This window comes from Salvelinus fontinalis, chromosome 10, assembly GCF_029448725.1.
Source record: "Salvelinus fontinalis isolate EN_2023a chromosome 10, ASM2944872v1, whole genome shotgun sequence".
Taxonomy (NCBI): Eukaryota; Metazoa; Chordata; class Actinopteri; order Salmoniformes; family Salmonidae; genus Salvelinus; species Salvelinus fontinalis.
In genome coordinates this window covers 15,672,068-15,691,182 of record NC_074674.1, presented here as the reverse complement: position 1 = coordinate 15,691,182, position 19,115 = coordinate 15,672,068, and the positions used below count along the sequence as shown (strand labels likewise).

The following is a 19,115-nucleotide window of genomic DNA, read 5'->3' as shown; positions in this document are numbered from 1 at the left end:
GTGCATGATTTCCTGCATGACAGGAATGTCAGTGTTCTGCCATGGCCAGCGAAGAGCCTGGATCTCAATCCCATTGAGCAAGTCTGGGACCTTTTCACCATTTGCACCATTTCTTGAGTACCCGGCCTGAAACTGAGATGCCTCCTACAGAATTCATTGTATCACTGACTGAATGGACTCTTAATCATAACATCTTTATCTTCCAGGACCGTATTTTTAAACAGGTCAAAGGATGTGCCATGGGAGCTTGCTACAGCCCTTCCTACGCTGGTTTGTACTTGGGTAATTCGGAAAATGACTTCATTTTGGATCCTTCTAAAAACCATTTCTTTGACCGGATTATATGGTGGGGACGCTATATTGAAGATGTTTGCCTATTTTGGTCCGGCTCAGAAGATGAACTTATTTCCTTCCACCAATACCTTAACAGCATTAACCCTAACATCAAACTAACTATGGAATACAGCAAGGATAACATTCATTTTTTGGACCTCGACATTAGTAAAAATGACAAAGGTTCTTTGCACACATCAATCTTTAGGAAGCCTACAGATGGGAATACCATTCTGAGGGCAGACAGCTTTCACCCCAAAAGGCTAAAAGAGAATATTCCATATGACCAATTCCAAAGAGTCCGCAGAATTTGCGATCAGGAAACAGACTACAGTGTCAAATCTGCTGAATTGGAGAATCGCTTTTTGGATCGGGGCTATAGCGTTCAGGTCCTGAAAGATGCAGGTATAAGGGGCTGGATTACTTGACAGAGAGAACTTGTTACGAAGAGGAGTGCCTCGTGATACATCAGAGAGAGTGTATTTTGTTACAAAATACAGCACTGAAGCAGAGAACATTAAAAGAATCATTAAAAATAATTGGGGAATCATCCAAAGTGATACGCTACTACGCCAAGTCTTTCCTGAACCACCAGTCATAAGCTTTAAGAGATGTCCTACCCTAAATGACAAATTAGTCCCCAGTTATCTTCCGGGTGACTCTCAAAAAACTTGGCTTGACCACAAACCCAAGGGCTCTTTTAAATGTAACCAGTGCAACCATTGCAGTAATATTGCACAGAAAAAGTATTTTGTTGACACAGCTTCTAAAATGGAGTATTACCTCAAGCATTTTATTAACTGCAAAACCACTCATGTCATCTATAGATTAGAATGTCCACAGTGCAAGGTGTTCTACATTGGACGGACAAAGAGACGCCTTCAAGATCGCTTGGCGGAACACAAGTACGCCATACGGGTAGGCAATGAAGACTACCCCATGGCAAGGCACTACAAGTCCTTACACCATGGCAACCCTGCCTCCCTACAAGCTATGGGTATTGATCATGTTCAGGCCTCTATTAGAAAAGGGGACCGTCTTAAACAGTTAAACCAAAGGGAAAGTTTTTGGATTTACAAACTACAGGCCACTAAGTACCCTGGTTTAAATGAAGATATGGATTTCTCACCCTTCCTGTAGGGTCGTGATGGGTCCAATTGCTGTCATTTAGTGGACATTTTGCTCAATTGCCCTCAGCTATGTTTGGACTGTTGTTCATGTTTTGCTGTGGTCTGGTGTACTGTGGAATATATTGCTTTCTTGTTCTGGACACTTCTCCCAGTCATGGTTAGAACTGCCTCTCTGGGTGTTCTGATGCTTCTAGCTTGGAGTTGTATGCTCATGATAACATAGCTACAGTATTTCACCTTTTCATGTGTATATTATTGCTTACTAAGTGTGTTTAATTTGGTAACCACTCCCTCTTCTAATTAGAGCTAATTGGAAAAGCCTTTCAAAGAGGACATTGTATTCTCCTTTTTCTGTACTCCCTGACGAAGGCCATGCAGCCGAAACGCGTCGGTTTTTAAACAACTTTGTTTCTTTTGAACATGCCATACTAATAAAGGCATTTTAATTAATTATATGAAGAGTGCCTTGGTCCTCTTTTCTTTTTGATGACCAATTTACCCCTTTTACCAAAGAGCACCTTCTATCTACCAAAATATACTATAGTGTACCTTAGTAGCGCTTCCCTTCCTCCTCTTTGTACACGTCTGGGACCTGTTGGATCGGAGGGTGAGGGCTATGGCCACTCCCCCCAGAAATGTCCGGGAACTTGCAGGTGCCTTGGTGGAAGAGTAGGGTAACATCTCACAGCAAGAACGGGCAAATCTGGTGCAGTCCATGAGGAGGAGATGCACTGCAGAACTTAGTATCTGGTGTGGCCACTAGCTGCATTGACTGTTACTTTTGATTTTGATCTCCCCTTTGTTCAGGGACACATTATTACATTTCTGTTAGTCACATGTCTGTGGAACTTGTTCAGTTAATGTCTCAGTTGTTGAATCTTATTTTGTTCATACAAATATTTACACACGTTAAGTTTGCTGAAAATAAACGCAGTTGACATTGAGAGGACGTTTCTTTTTTTGATGAGTTTACATGCATACAAACATATATACAGTTGAAGTCGGAAGTTTACATACACCTTAGCCAAATACATTTAAACTCAGTTTCTCACAATTCCTGCCATTTAATCCTAGTAAAAATTACATCTTAGGTCAGTTAGGATCACCACTTTATTTTAAGAATGTGAAACGTCATAATAATAGCATAGAGAATTATTTATTTCAACATTAACTTGGGCCAAACGTTTCAGGTAGCCTTCCACATTAAGTTGGGTGAATTTTGGCCCATTCTTCCTGACAGAGCTGGTGTAAGTAACTGAGTCAGGTTTGTAGGCCTCCTTGCTCGCATACGCTTTTTCAGTTCTGCCCACAAATTGTCTATAGGATTTAGGTCAGGGCTTTGTGATGGTCACTCCAATACCCTGACTTTGTTGTCCTTAAGCCATTTTGCCACAACTTTGGAAGTATGCTTGGGGTCATGTCCATTTGGAAGACCCATTTGCGACCAAGCTTTAACTTCCTGACTGATGTATTGAGATGTTGCTTCAATATATCCACATAATTTTCCTGCCTCATGATGCCATCTATTTTGTGAAGTGCACCAGTCCCTCCTGCAGCAAAGCACCCCAACAACATGATGCTGCCACCCCCGTGCTTCATGGTTGGGATGGTGTTCTTCGGCTTGCAAGCATCCCCTTTTTCCTCCAAACATAACGATGGTCATTACGGCCAAACAGTTCTATTTTTGTTTTATCAGACCAGAGGACATTTCTCCACAAAGTACGATCTTTGTCCCCATGAGTTGCAAACCGTAGTTGCAAACCGTAGTCTGGCTTTTGAAAAACATCCCCACAGCATGCTGCCACCACCAAGCTTCACCGTAGGGATTGTGCCTGGTTTCCTCCAGACGTGACGCTTGGCATTCAGGCTAAAGAAATCGATCTTGGTTTCATCAGACCAGAGAATCTTGTTTCTCATGGTTGGAGAGTCCTTAGGTGCCTTTTGGCAAACTCCAAGCAGGCTGTCAGCCTTTTACTGAAGAGTGGCTTTGGTCTGGCCACTCTACCATAAAAGGCCTGATTGGTGGAGTGCTGCAGAGATGGTTGTTCTTCTGGAAAGTTCTCCCATCTTCACAGAGGAACTCTAGAGCGCTGTCAAAATGACCAGCGGGTTCTTGGTCACCTCCCTGACCAAGGCCCTTTTCCCCCGATTGCTCAGTTTGACCGGACGGCCAGCTCTAGGAAGAGTCTTGGTGGTTCAAAACTTCTTCCATTTAAGAATGGAGGAGGCCACTATGTTGTTGGGGACCTTCAATGCTGCAAAATGTTTTGGTAACCTTCCCTAGATCTGTGCCACGACACAATCCTGTCTCGGAGCTACGGACAATTCCTTAGACCTCATGGCTTAGTTTTTGCTCTGACATGCACTGTCAACTGTGGGACCTTATATAGACAGATGTGTGCCTCTTCCAAATCAATTGAATTTACCACAGGTGGACTCTCATCAAGTTGCAGAAACATCAAGGATGATCAATGGAAACAAGATGCATCGGAGCTCAATTTCTAGTCTCATGGCAAAGGGTCTGAATACTTATGTAAATAAGGTTTGTTTTTTAGTTTTTAATACATTTGCAAACATTTCTAAAAACCTGTTTTTGCGTTGTCATTATGGGGTAGTGTGTGTAGATTGATGAATAAAAAATAAAAATAACACTTTTAGAAGAATGCAATAACAAACGTAACAAAGTAGAAAAAAGGGGTCTGAATACTTTCAGAATTTTCCATCAATTCACAAGAGGCTGAATGTATCTCACCGGAGGAAGCATCCGAGCGAGTGAAACAGTGCCCCTCGGTCTTATGCGGGCTGGTCAAAAGGAGTATGACATTGTTGCCGCCCGTAGCAATGGAAGCCAGCAAGCATTTGGCCTCCCTTGATAAAAAAGTATAAAATAATATCCAATCAGTGTTGAGCTAAACTGAGTGAGCTCAACTGTGAATGGTCCTGGCGCATCAAAAAAAATATATATAATAATTTACAACAAAAAAAGTGTCAAGGGAAGCCAGTTTTTATTTGGCTTCACACCAACCACATTAAAAGCAAACCGTCATTGACAGAAAACGTAAATTGTTTCATCTGGTTGTGTTGTAAAATTGTCCCTTTCCGAAATTAGCCATGGATGGAAATAGGGATTTGGACTTGGTGGTTTTACTTAATTCTCCCCTCTGGCCAATGATTGTAACGATAATTCTGATCCAACCATAAATTCATATATTGTGTCCCTGGCCTGAGAGGATGGAAGTTCAATATGTAGCTAGATGCAGTAGGCTAATGTTAACTAGCTGGTTCATCGTTGCCCAGGGAGTAAGGCTAGCGAGCAAGCATTTTAGCCAGGTAGCCTAGGACAACAAAAACTAAAAGCGTGTACTGCATGACAGAGCAGACCATTTCATAGACCATTTCGACAACATGAAAGCGAGGTGGATAGCATTGTTGTTTCTCTACAAGTAGGGTAAGTCAACATGTTTTTTTCTACTTGCACACACAGAGCAATCAGAACCATTAACAGACATATTTAACTTACGTTGATTGGACTAAATTGTTTTTGGGATCTTTTCGTTGTCACTGTATTAGACTAAGCATAGGTGATTTGATGATGTTGGAATGTTGAAGTTGAAATGTTGCTGGAATAGTGGAGGCAACTCCTGTTTTCTTTGCCGCTTACGGCAATTGTCCATGATTCTAAATCCATAGTTGTGTAGAAGTCTGAAAATGTCAGAAACATGAACTTGCTTGACCGTGCTGTAGGTCATGCAACTGTTTGTTACACATGCAAAATGCTTTGTGGACTTCACCGGATAGAGGTTGCTCTCCGGTTTTCTGATGAAAGGTGTGGTTGAATTTATTCTGCCACGGTGTCTGCTTATTGTCTCGGGCCTTAGGCCTATATATCAACGTTTCAAGGCATATGAACTAACAGGTTTTAGTGCAAACAACGCAATTATCACAACACAGGTTGTAATATGGCTTTTTTGGGGGGGGCTTGGCTTCCCCATTCATTTTAACGACACACCGCTACTGGACATTATTAGAAAGATGACATTCTCCTCTTTTCTACTGTAGGTATGCAATTCAAAATATTTTTATTTTGCGGTTGCTAGTGAAACTCATAAAAACATTGGGGGGGGATAAAATGACTTATTTATATTTTTGCGGACCCCTGGTCTAGACCGGGTCATTGAATGAATAAAGATGCAGTAGTGACTAAACTCACCATGGCTAAGGGGTTGGTCTGCCGCTCTCTCTCCCTCCTGATCTCATTCTCAATGGACTCCCTGATGGCCATCTTACAGGCCCTCTGACAGATCTCTGTCAGGTCAGCGCCAGAGAAACCATTGGTCATCTTGGCCAGGAAATCCAAGTCCACATCCTATAAATCAGACAGGGGTGGAGGGAGTGTTAAAACCACTTCCAGACAAAGATCAAAACAGTAATGTGATTAGAAAACACTGATGTTTCACCACACAGCAATTTCCATATCAACAACTTTTCCCACAAACAATCAATACCCATTACATGAAGCCAGCCTGGAATAAAGACATTTGATAAGCCCTAACCCCACCCCTCAAATCAGAACATGCTGACTGAGGAGATTGGAGAAAGTTCAGTTCAGTCAGCACAATGTCAGCGCATGGCCAAATACACATAGATGCTTGCCTTGGCGATGGGTGACTTCCTGAGGTTGGCGCTGAGGATGTTGATGCGGGACTTCTCGTCTGGCAGGGGGATGTAGATGAGCTGGTCCAGTCTTCCGGGCCTCAGGATGGCCGGGTCGATGATATCAGGCCTGGTACAGCACACAGTTTAGTCATTAAACTTAACCTACATTTCTACACAAACTATTCTACACCTCATTATACGCTACCTTATTGTCCACCTCAGATCTAAGTGCATTCAACTAAGGTAGGGGAGACTACCACATATGATAATTGCAAGTAAAACCTTAATACATTTTTTGTTTGTTTATTGCTTCTAGCATCAACCGCAGTGCTAGAAATGTGTTTTTAACACTAGAACCGCTAAAGCAGTCATTTGGACTGCTCATTCATTTTTATTGACTTTTCCTAAATAAGTCTATATCGATGTTAGAATCTTAATATCACAAAAATAACTGGAGTTATAACCCGTTTTAGGAGGAAATGACATTGAGACATTTCCAAGCCTCCCCCCGACAAGACATGCTCTACTCCTTCTCCCAACAGTTGATAATCACCCCTATAATTGCCTCAAACGAAATCTAAAACTATACCGAAACTATTTTCACACAACAGATTAAATACACTATATATTTTTTTATTTTACCTTTATTTATCTAGGCAAGTCAGTTAAGAACAAATTCTTATTTTCAATGACGGCATTGGAACAGTGGGTTAACTGCCTTTTTCAGGGGCAGAACAGATTTTTACCTTGTCAGCTCGGGGATTCGATCTTGCAACCTTTCGGTTACCAGTCCAACGCTCTTACCACTAGGCTACTATTTCAGCCACACCCGTTGCATAATTATGTAATCACCAATTGTGAATGAAGAACAGGGCGGGCCATTCTATTGATTTGATCTATTCTAATGATCTCAAAATGCTATGTACCCTATATCAGTCAACCAAATTTGATCTAACCTGAACCTACCCCTTCGAGGCCCAAGCGCAAAAAAGACAGAACGGTGCACACTGACCAGGTGCCCTCACCACCACCAAATGAAACGGTGAGAGAGGAAATGATGACTGCCCCATTTGGATAGAACAAGCCGCTGACAATGCCACAGGCCGATTATCAGCACAAAATGTCATCACAGAGAGCAGGCCCTACATTTCAAGCAAAAAAATAGATCACCAGCTTTGGTTGTTTATGTGACTTGGACATACTCCAACTTATGTATTTGCAACTTATGTACAGTCGTGGCCAAAAGTTTTAAGAATGACACAAATATTCATTTTCACAAAGTTTGCTGCTTCAGTGTCTTCAGATATTTTTGTCAGATGTTACTATGGAATACTGAAGCATAATTACAAGCATTTCATAAGTGTCAAAGGCTTTTATTGACAATTACATGAAGTTGATGCAAAGAGTCAATATTTGCAGTGTTGACCCTTCTTTTTCAAGACCTCTGCAATCCGCCCTGGCATGCTGTCAATTAACTGCTGGGCCACTTCCTGACTGATGGCAGCCCATTCTTGCATAATCAATGCTTGGAGTTTGTGGGTTTTTGTTTGTCTACCCGCCTCTTGAGGATTGACCACAAGTTCTCAATGGGATTAACGTCTGGGGAGTTTCCTGGCCATGGACACAAAATATTGATGTTTTGTTCCCCGAGCCACTTAGTTATCACTTTTGCCTTATGGCAAGGTGCTCCATCATGCTGAAAAAGGCATTGTTCGTCACCAAACTGTTCCTGGATGGTTGGGAGAAGTTGCTCTCGGAGGATGTGTTGGTACCATTCTTTATTCATGGCTGTGTTCTTAGGCAAAGTTGTGAGTGAGCCCACTCCCTTGGCTGAAAAGCAACCCCACACATGGTCTCAGGATGCTTTACTGTTGGCATGACACAGGACTGATGGTAGCGCTCACCTTGTCTTCTCCGGACAAGCTTTTTTCCGGACGCCCTAAACAATCGGAAAGGGTATTCATCAGAGAAAATGACTTTACCCCAGTCCTCAGCAGTCCAATCCCTGTACCTTTTGCAGAATATCAGTCTGTCCATGTTTTCCTGGAGAGAAGTGGCTTCTTTGCTGCCCTTCTTGACACCAGGCCATCCTCCAAAAGTCTTTGCCTCACTGTGCGTGCAGATGCACTCACACCTGCCTGCTGCCATTCCTGAGCAAGCTCTGTACTGGTGGTGCCCCGATCCCGCAGCTGAATCAACTTTAGGAGACGGTCCTGGCGCTTGCTGGACTTTCTTGGGCGCCCTGAAGCCTTCTTCACAACAATTGAACCGCTCTCCTTGAAGTTCTTGATGATCCGATAGATGGTTGACTTAGGTGCAATCTTACTGGCAGCAATATCCTTGCCTGTGAAGCCCTTTTTGTGCCAAGCAATGATGACGGCACGTGTTTCCTTTCAGGGAACCATGGTTGACAGAGGAAGAACAATGATTCCAAGCACCACCCTCCTTTTGAAGCTTCCAGTCTGTTATTCGAACTCAATCAGCATGACAGAGTGATCTGCAGCCTTGTCCTCCTCAACACTCACACCTGTGTTACCGAGAGAATGACTGACATGATGTCAGCTGGTCCTTTTGTGGCAGGGCTGAAATTCAGTGGAAATGTTTTGGGGGGATTCAGTTCATTTGCATGGCAAGGAGGGACTTTGCAATTAATTGCAATTCATCTGATCACTCTTCATAACATTCTGGAGTATATGCAAATTGCCATCATACAAACTGAGACAGCAGACTGAAAATTAATATTGGTGTCATTCTCAAAACTTTTGGTCACGACTGTATGTACACGCAGACCTTGTAAGCACGAGCTGACAATAATTGGCTATTTATGACTGCAGTCAGACACATAGTCTTTCTATAAACTAGGGTACCAGTGAGAATGTCCTACATTGGACAACTTGTTACAGCTGCTCATAAGTCATTGATAATAAATCAGCAAAAAAAAAAATGTCATTACATTAAGGGGGAACATTGATTCAATACAATTCACAAGTTGATTTAAAACCTGTGTTTAACCCTTTATCATGGTTGTTGTCTTAACAGATTTGTCCAAAATCGTGTGACATAAAACATGTGTGACAGAGTGTGCCAAACTGTCATGAAGGCAAAGGTTGGGTACTTCATGACAGTTTGGCACACTGAATGACAGTTGTGCCTGGATCCACGTTGGATCTAATAACCCTAGCGAATTGATGTTGATCATCTGTTGTCTGTTAGATTTAACAGACAAAGCAGAAGTAAATAGTTAATGTTTTCATATGTTTTTGTCCCTCGGATTGGACACCAAATCTACAGTGCGCAATTGTGTAGGTTAGACAATTGCGCAACACCCAACGCTATTCCCATGAATTATTCTGGATGTAGTGACAAGAATTTACATAGCCTAGTGGGCTTATTCACAATATGATCTGGTAATGAAATAACATGACACATTTGTTTTGTTTTCCGTGTTAGACCTGCAATTTTAAACAATACAAGTGGCTTGAAGTAGCCGACATGAACTTGAATTTGGAGCTCAGAAATTCAAGTACTAGAGTAGGCCTACCTTGAAAATCAGACATTTACGCAATTTGGTGCTTGAAAAGTTCAAGTAATTATTGTAGCCAATTAATAAGTTCTCCTGCTCCCTTACACTGAACAGAAATATAAAAACACAACATGCAACAATTTCAAAGATTTTACAGAGTTACAGTTCATAATGAAATCAGTCAATTGAAATACATTCATTTAGGCCCTAGTCTATGTATTTCACATGACTGGGAATACAGATATGCACCTGTTGTTCACAGATACCTTAAAAAAAAATCGCAGGGGAATGGATTTAAAAAAGAGGCAGTATCTGGTGTGATCAGCTGCCTCATACAGCGAGACATCACCTTCGCATAGAGTTGATTAGGCTGTTGATTGTGGCCTGTGGAATGTTGTCCCACTCCTCTTCAATGGCTGTGTGAAGTTGATGGATATTAACGGGAACTGGAACACGCTGTTGAACACGTCAATCCAGAGCATCCCAAACATGCTCAATGGGTGACATGTCTGGTGAGTATGAAGGCCATGGAAGAACTGGGACATTTTCAGCTTCCAGGAATTGTGTAGAGATCCTTGCGACATGGGGCCGTACATTATCATGCTGAAACATGAGGTGATGGCGGCGGATGAATGGCATGACAATGGGCCTCAGGATCTCATCACGGTATCTCTGTACATTCAAATTGCCATCGATAAAATGCAATTGTGTTCATTGTCTGTAACTTATGCCGGCCCATACCATAATTCCGCCGCCACCATGGGGAACTCTGTTAACAACATTGACATCAGCAAACCACTCGCCCACATGACGCCTTGATGGTTGGGGTATTCATTTTGATTTTGACTTTATGAAAAGATGCTGTCCCCACATTCCAACAAAGGCACTACACATAAAAAAATTGATTGAACAATTAAAGTGTTTTTAGTGTTTTGTTTTTACATATAATCGACAGTAACAAACTAATAAAAATGCTATTGTGTTATTTGTAGAATTATTATTATTTTTAATTCTAATGTTACCTAAAACCTTCATAAACACAACAAAATTATTATTTTTGTGATAGCATATATGGAATGTATTAATTACATTGTTCGATGTTGCAGTCTGAATGACTGCTCATTAGCTTGAAGAGGGGGGGGGGGTCCCCTCGAGGCCCAGCGGTTGTAGTGTTAAAAACTCAATTAGTGAGAATAACAGTGTAGCAGAGTGAGCGGTTGAGATGGCCGACCTGTTGGTGGCACCGATGATGAAGACGTTCTTCTTGCTGGACATGCCGTCCATTTCTGTCAGGATCTGGTTGATGACGCGGTCGGCCGCGCCGCCGCCATCACCCACGTTGCCGCCACGTGCCTTGGCGATGGAGTCCAGCTCGTCAAAGAAAAGCACGCAGGGGGCGGCCTGACGAGCCTGGAACACAAGCGGGCTTAGGAGGGTACAATATAGGTTTTGCAACGGAAAACGAGAATAAGCGTTTATTGGACGAGTCAAGGTTGGTCCGTCCCTTTTCAGTAATTTTTCTTCCGTTTATGCCTAATAAACACCTCCCAGGTTTCACATTTATTATCCATATTTGTGCATGTGTAACACAACAATGAAATACCATACAGTCAATAAAAACATACAAAAACAGTTCAAATACATGTAAATATGAGGTTAGAGGGATCTGAAGCCATGAGAAATTGGTTTAGCCGTACCTTGTCGAAGATCTCACGAACGTTGGCCTCGGACTCTCCGAACCACATGGTGAGCAGCTCAGGTCCTTTGATGGAGATGAAGTTCGCCTGGCACTCGTTGGCGATAGCTTTGGCCAGCAGGGTCTTACCACAACCTGGGGGCCCGTAGAACAGCACGCCCTTGGACGGGGTCATGCCGAACTTCAAGAACTTGTCTGGGTGCTCCACTGGGTACTGAAGAGAAGCGCAGACCATGAAGGTTAATCAAGACCCACTACAGACAAGCAAAACAGACCAGAGAAATTAACTGTACTCTTCACTCTCTATTGATTAAAAAAAAAATCAACAAATGACATATTAGCTTTTATGGCATATAAAGTTAAATCTTATCAGTAATGTACCCATGACTATAACATGGTACCTGTACAAGCTCCTGGAGTTCCCTCTTGACGTCCTCCAGACCTCCGATGTCCTCCCAGCTGATGTTTGGCACCTCAACCACCGTCTCTCTCAGGGCTGACGGGTTGCTCTGGCTTAGAGCCCACTGAAACGCAACACGCATACAAATCGGTTAGTCCTGCTGGTTAAGAGATTCTCTGCTACAACTGGTTCTAATGCTTAAAATGGTACCTGGTCACATTTTTGGGAGATAACTTTAAGCATAAAGTGCTGTCCTCAGACCATTAGAAAAAGACAATTGCTGGATGCTGCAGATTTACATTGTGACGAAAAACAAAGGTGAATAAAGTGCTCTGTGCTAAACTACTTTGAGTAGTGTGTGTGTGTGTGTGTGTGTGTGTGTGTGTGTGTGTGTGTGTGTGTGTGTGTGTGTGTGTGTGTTAAAGGAGAAAATAATCCAGTTCCTTACTCTGAAGTCATCCATGGTGACAGCCAGGGAGCTCATGACCTCCGCGTCGATTGTTTCGTCCTCCAGGTCGATGAGATCCATCTTCTTCCTGATGGCCTGCAGGGCGGCTTCAGAGCACAGAGCGGCCAGGTCAGCACCCACATGGCCGTGAGTCTGATTGGCAACCTGGAGGACACAGATAGACATGGTCACACATACAGTGGCGATACAGACACAGAATCAATATGGCAGTGAGTTAAGCCACTGGCAACTTTTCATTCCACCTTGCGCGCACACACAAAATGGTGAGTTTCATTGACAACCTCACTCTGTAAAACGACAGTAGTGCTATACACACCTGCTCGAGGTCCACGTCGTCGGACAGTTTCATGTTCTTGGTGTGTATCTGCAGGATCTCCAGTCTGCCTGTGGCGTCAGGGATGCCGATGTCCACCTCCCTGTCAAAACGCCCTGAGGAGCGACGTCACACAGTGAAGGTCAGTCTCACTAACCAGCATAGAAATAGATTCCATTTTGATTTCTTTGTTAACGTCAACCCTGCTAGTAATGACAAAGAATCAACATTGGATGAAGATATTCATCAAATATGGTATATCAAATATAAGAGGCCTCCGACAAAACTCAGAACAGACACTGTTACATTCTAGGTGTGCAAGTGCATTGAGGAGGGATCGTACCAAATCGCCTCAGGGCGGGGTCAATGCTGTTGGGCCTGTTGGTGGCTGCCATGACGATGACGTGAGCGCGCTGCTTTAGGCCATCCATGAGTGTGAGGAGCTGGGACACAATGCGCCTCTCCACCTCACCGTGTGTCTGCACAGGACAACATAAAAAAGGTTAATGACATTCTCGGGTTGACCCTAAAGTCCCTTTCTCACCATGTCTTGTTGACGACGCCGTTCACGCCAATTGCAAAATATCGTCCTGCTGCAATCCGTCAATTACTTATTCGGAACAGGTTCGATGTGTGTCTTTTCGCATGCGAAAATAAGCTGTTGATCGATATACACTAGACAAAAAAATTCATTAGGCCCTAATCTATGGATTTCACATGACTGGGCAGGAGTGCAGCCATGTCCACCCACTGGGGAGCCAGGCCCAGCCAAATAATGAGTTTTTACCCCCCAAAAGGGCTTTATTACAGATATAAATACTCCTTGGTTTCATCAGCTGTTCAGGTGGCTGGTCTTAGACTATCCCACAAGTGAAGAAGCCGGATGCGGAGGTCCTGGGCTGGCGTGGTTACACGTGGTCTGCGGTTAGAAGGCCGGTTGGACGTACTGCCAAATTCTCTAAAACAACATTGACCTCCGATTTATTGTAGAGAAATTAACATTCAATTATTTGGCAACAGCTCTGGTGGACATTACTGCAGTCAGTATGCTAATTGCACGCTCCCTCAAAACATATGTGGCATTGTGTTATGTGAAAACTACACATTTTAGAACAACCTTCTATTGTCCCCAGCACAAGGTGCACCTGTGTAATGGTCATGCGGTTTAATCAGCTTCTTGATATACCACACCTGTCAGGTGAATGGATTATCTTAGCAAAGGAAAACATTTCACTAACAGGGATGTAAACAAATTTGTGCACAACACAGAGAAATACGCTTTTTGTGCATATGGATAATTCTGGGGTCTTTTATTTCAGTTCATGAAACATGGGACCAACACTTTACATGTTGCGTTTATATTTTTTTTCCAGTATAAATTGTTATCTGAGACAATGCCAGTGACAGGCCGCTCACTGCTACTGACGGATCTGTGAAATCGTTGTGTGAATGAACAAATGTATTTGAAAAATACAAAAAAAAAAAAAAAAAAATGAAATAAGTTGAACTATATTGATGTTCATCGTCTATATATAGACGATGTATATATACGAGTAGGATATATATATATCCTACTCGTTCAAGAGCTATGAGGGGGAAAAGATAGGCCAGCAGAGTTGCCAGCGGAGATGCGTGAATTGCACAAGAAGAGAAGAGTGAAGAAGACAGAGGGATGTGTAAATTAGAAGTTAATACAGCCTATATATTAGGCTATACATTATAGGCCTGACAAAGTGAACCTAGGCCTTTCCTACTCACTTCTTAGTAGTTGGTATTCAGACTTACCTTATGAAGGTGCTTAACAGGCTTTGCATGCGTGGTTCCCTTGTGCACACTGAATAAATGTAATTCAACTGCTGGAAGCCCTCCCACTTGCTGGCCAACAGTTTTCATTCTAAATACGGTGTACCTTTTAGTTTGAATTTTGTCAAACTCAACAAATATTTATCGAGAGAACGGGTTCAGAATATTGAGGACCAATGAAAGAAAGCCTACACTAACCATGGAACTTTGTGATGACACAGCCAATTATTGCGCCACGAGTCAAACTGTTACGGCTTGGTCTGCACGCCACTTCATAACGATTTAATTAGCCTACATGTATTTTTTTTTTTTTTTAATATTACCAACTGTTACTAATGATCCTCAGCAACAACCACATGGCCATGACTGCGTTTACAGAGGAAGCAAATAAAGTTAAACGAAACAATGTAATTAAATGGAATGATAATGTAGGCTTTACCAACTGAAGGGAAATAATAGTAAATTGGCAGTTAAATATGTTTTTTTATTTGGCCTACTGATGGTCGATACTGATAGTGGCTAATAATTAACACGATAGAAATAGGAAAGAGACATTTGGGGTAGTCTACAATTAAGACATTCGAGAGTGCCCATCCCTGCAAATCAAAAAGGTTGTATTTACTCCTGAGGTGCTGATTTGCTGCACCCTCAACAACTATTGTGATTATTATTATTTGACCATGCTGGTCATTTATGAACATTTGAACATCTTGGCCATGTTCTGTTATAATCTCCATCCGGCACAGCCAGAAGAGGACTGGCCACCACTCATAGCCTGGTTCCTCTCTAGGTTTCGTCCTTTCTAGAGAGTTTTTCCTAGCCACCGTGCTTCTACACCTGCATTGCTTGCTGTTTGGGGTTTTAGGCTGGGTTTCTGTACAGCACTTTGAGATATCAGCTGATGTACGAAGGGCTATATAAAATACATTTGATTTGTACAATAACAATTCTGCACAATGGCACAGCATTTCATAAACTTTACTGTGGGAAAGTTGATTATGGTTCCGTTTCTGCCATATTACTGTTTCACGTGTAAATAGATTAAGGTCAAATATATCTAAAACAAGTGTCATTTATATTTACAATTCCCTTAATTAACCAAAACGGGTTACTCATTTACCTAGCTCTTATCGATAGCTCTTGTTATTTCTATCTGAAAATTAAGTCGATGCTTTTTCCACTTCCCCCATACTCATGGTTTCCTCACGCGTAAAGGTGGTGGAAATAAGTCAAGGTCAGACCACACCTTTATTTATTTGATCTCCACCCCCCCACCCCCCCAAAAAAATTGCTTAAGTTAAAGATCAGAATGCGCATAGAGAGAAAAGTGCATAAAAGGGAATTTACGTCCCGTTTACATGCGCTTCACCTGGGTCGGAATCAGGTTCGATTTCTATTCAGAAATGTTCCTGAAATGCAGTACATTTAGACAATCATACCCCTTCACTTATTCCACATTTTGTTGTTACAGCCTGAATTAAAAATGGATTTAAAAACATATTACACAATAATGACAAAGTGAACACGTTTTTAGACATTTTTGCACAATTATTGAAAATGAAATATATATCTCATTTACATAAGTATTCACAACCCTGAGTCAATACATGTTAGAATCGACTTTGGCAGCGATTATAACTGAGTCTCTAAGCGCTTTGCACACCTAGATTGTACATTCTTTAAACAATTCTTCAAGATCTGTCTAGTTGGTTGTTGATCAGTGCTGGACAGACATTTAAGAGACTTGCCATAGTTTTAACTAGGCCACTCAGGAACATTCAATGTGGTCTTGGTAAGCAACTCCAGTGCATATTTTGGCCTGTTTTAGGTTATTGTCCTGCTGAAAGGTGCATTTGTCTCCGTGTCTTTCGGAAAGCAGACTGAACCAGGTTTTCCTCTAGGATTTTGCCTGTGCTTAGCTCTATTTCGTTTATTCTTATCCTAAAAGCCTCCCTTACCGATGACAAGCATACCCATAACATAATGCAGTACTCAGTGATGTGTTGTGTTTGCCCCAAACTAGAGGGCTTCACGGATGCAACAGCCCCGGAATTCAGAGGTCAATTCGGACTTTTATCTCTGATCTGGTTTGGGTATGATATAATTGCCACAGGTCTCAGGAATGTGTAATTCAAATGTATTTACCGACTGGACCCGATTAGACCTGTCCTCTGTTAATTTAGTGTTTGTGTGATGAGAACTGTGCAAGCTTGTTATCGGTGTCAGCCAATTGAAACTCAATAAAACATATAGCTTATGTCCAGCTGAAACTGGTTCTGGCTACTCACCTCATGTGCCCCTGCTGGGGGGAAGAAAAGAAAAGGAAAAAGGAGCCTGGGCCTAGGCTACTGTTGATTGCAAAGACGGAGTCCTTTTTCATCGAAGTAAAACAAAAAGTTAAAAGGAGAAAGAGTATAGTGAAAAGAAGCCAACAAGGGGAATGTCCTCTGGAACAAGTTTAAATATTGTAGAGGACAAAGAACGAGAAGAACGTTGGTGAGGCCAAATGGACTGTTTGCAACTCGCTTTCAGGTTTGATGCAACTCTACTGTTTATTTAGTATCAATTGTTTATTCATTATTATTGTAAATCATTATTATTGTAGGCCTGTTTAATCATCTGAACCGGTCCTTTAAATAGTCTATGCAAAAATATATTTTTTTTCACATTTGTGTTGGCTAAATGAAGTTAGAACTGTCTTTTTATTTTTTTATGTGCGCTCCGTATTTAGTTTAAGGTTAAAAGTAGGCCTGTTGTAAAATAAATAGCAGTAAACCTATTGCTGTCATTTGTTGGGCAGCCTTACAGTATGCAATTCCCTTTCTTGGTAATAGCTGCAATATAGATCTGTTAAAAACTTGTTTTTGCCAGTTTGCGATTTGTACACTGCCCTGGTGTGGAGGACCTTCTGTTTTACACTGCCCTGGCTTGAGTAGTGAACTGTAACAGTGAGATAGTGGTCCTGACAGAGGCTGGTCCACCCGTCTGATGTGATGGCCAGCTTCGGCACGTCCTTCAGCTCAGTGATCACATTGGCCTTTTCTACACCATACCAGGCAGGAATTAATGTGTCACTGAGGTAACTCCTGGGGGGAGGGGTATATTTGGGGTTGAGTGCCATGCTCATCTCCCGACAGTAAAAAATGAAGTGTTGAATTATCATTATTGAATTATTGTGTTGTGGTATATTGTGGAGTGACGGGACTAACATACAACCCTTACTACTACTACTATACTATCCTAAAAATGAATACAACTCAATATACAGTTGAATTCGGAAGTTTACATACACCTTGGCAAAATACATTTAAACTCAGTTTTTCACAATTCCTGTCATTTAATCATAGTAAAAATTCCCTGTCTTGGGTCAGTTAGGATCACCACGTTATTTGAATGTGAAACGTCAGAATAATAGTAAAGATTATTATTTATTTCAGCTTTTATTTCTTTCATCACATTCCCAGTGCGTCAGAAGTTTACATACACTCAATTAGCATTAGGTAGCATTGCCTTTCAATTGTTTAACTTGGGTGAAACGTTTCAGGTAGCCTTCCACAAGCTTTCCACAATACGTTGGGTGCATTTTGGCCCATTCCTCCTGACATAGTTACACCAGCTGAGTCAGGTTTGTAGGCCTCCTTGCTCGCACATGCTTTTTCAGTTCTTCCCACACATTTTCTATAGGATTGAGGTCAGGGCTTTGTGACGGCCACTCCAAAACCTTGACTTTGTTGTCCTTAAGCCATTTTGCCACAACTTTGGAAGTATGCTTGAGGTCATTGTCCATTTGGAAGACCCATTTGCGACCAAGCTTTAACTTCCTGACTGATGTCTTGAGATGTTGCATAATTTTCCTTCTTCGTGATGCCATCTATTTTGTGAAGTGCCCCAGTCCCTCCTGCAGCTAAGCACCCCCACAACATGATGCTGCCACCCCCGTGCTTCACAGATGGGATGGTGTTCTTCGGTTTGCAAGCATCCACCCTTTTCCTCCAAACACAACAATGGTCATTATAGCCAAACAGTTCTATTTTTGTTTCATCAGACCAGAGGACATTTCTCCAAAAAGTACAATCTTTGTTCTCATGTGAAGTTGCAAACCGTAGTCTGTCTTTTCTACGGCGGTTTTGGAGCAGTGGCTTCTTCCTTGCTGAGCAACTTTCAGGTTCTGTCGAAATAGGACTCGTTTTACTGTGGATATAGATACTTTTTTACCTGTTTCCTCCAGCATCTTCACAAGGTCCTTTGCTGTTGTTCTGGGATTGATTTGCACTTTTCGCAATTTTTTTCTGACGTCTTGGCTGATTTATTTAGATTTTCCCATGATGTCAAGCAGAGGCACTGAGTTTGAAAGTAGGCCTTGAAATATATCCACAGGTACACCTCCAATTGACTCAAATGATGTCAATTAGCCTATCAGAAGCTTCTAAAGCCATGACATCATTTTTGGGAATTTTCCAAGCTGTTTAAAGGCACAGTCAACTTAGTGTATGTAAACTTTTGACCCACTGGAATTGTGATACAGTGAATTATAAGTGAAATCATCTGTCTGTAAACAATTGTTGGAAATATTACTTGTGTCATGCACAAAGTAGATGTACTAACAGACTTGCCAAAACTATAGTTTGTTAACAAGAAATTTGTGGAGTGGTTGAAAAACAAGTTTTATTGACTCCAACTGTATACTGACAGACCGTTACCTAAAGTCCTTGAACTCCACTGTTGCAAAGGGGTGTATGCCTTTCACTATGAACTTGGTCACAGCTAGGTGGCACTCATTCACCCTCTCCTC

General features: G+C 41.9%; 1 protein-coding gene across 2 annotated transcripts in view; it reads right to left on the bottom strand.

Moving 5' to 3' along the window:
* The window catches only part of LOC129863693 (transitional endoplasmic reticulum ATPase-like), a 32,195-nt gene that overhangs the window by 2,789 nt on the left and 10,291 nt on the right, over positions 1–19,115 (bottom strand). For both annotated transcript variants that reach the window (XM_055935858.1, XM_055935859.1), the window contains exons 9-16: positions 12,864–12,999; positions 12,524–12,636; positions 12,187–12,351; positions 11,740–11,862; positions 11,340–11,552; positions 10,874–11,052; positions 6,117–6,246; positions 5,674–5,829 (exon numbers count right to left, since the gene is read on the bottom strand). In XM_055935858.1, coding sequence (XP_055791833.1) covers positions 5,674–5,829; positions 6,117–6,246; positions 10,874–11,052; positions 11,340–11,552; positions 11,740–11,862; positions 12,187–12,351; positions 12,524–12,636; positions 12,864–12,999 — 1,215 coding nt within the window. The remainder of the gene's footprint in view (positions 1–5,673; positions 5,830–6,116; positions 6,247–10,873; positions 11,053–11,339; positions 11,553–11,739; positions 11,863–12,186; positions 12,352–12,523; positions 12,637–12,863; positions 13,000–19,115) is intronic.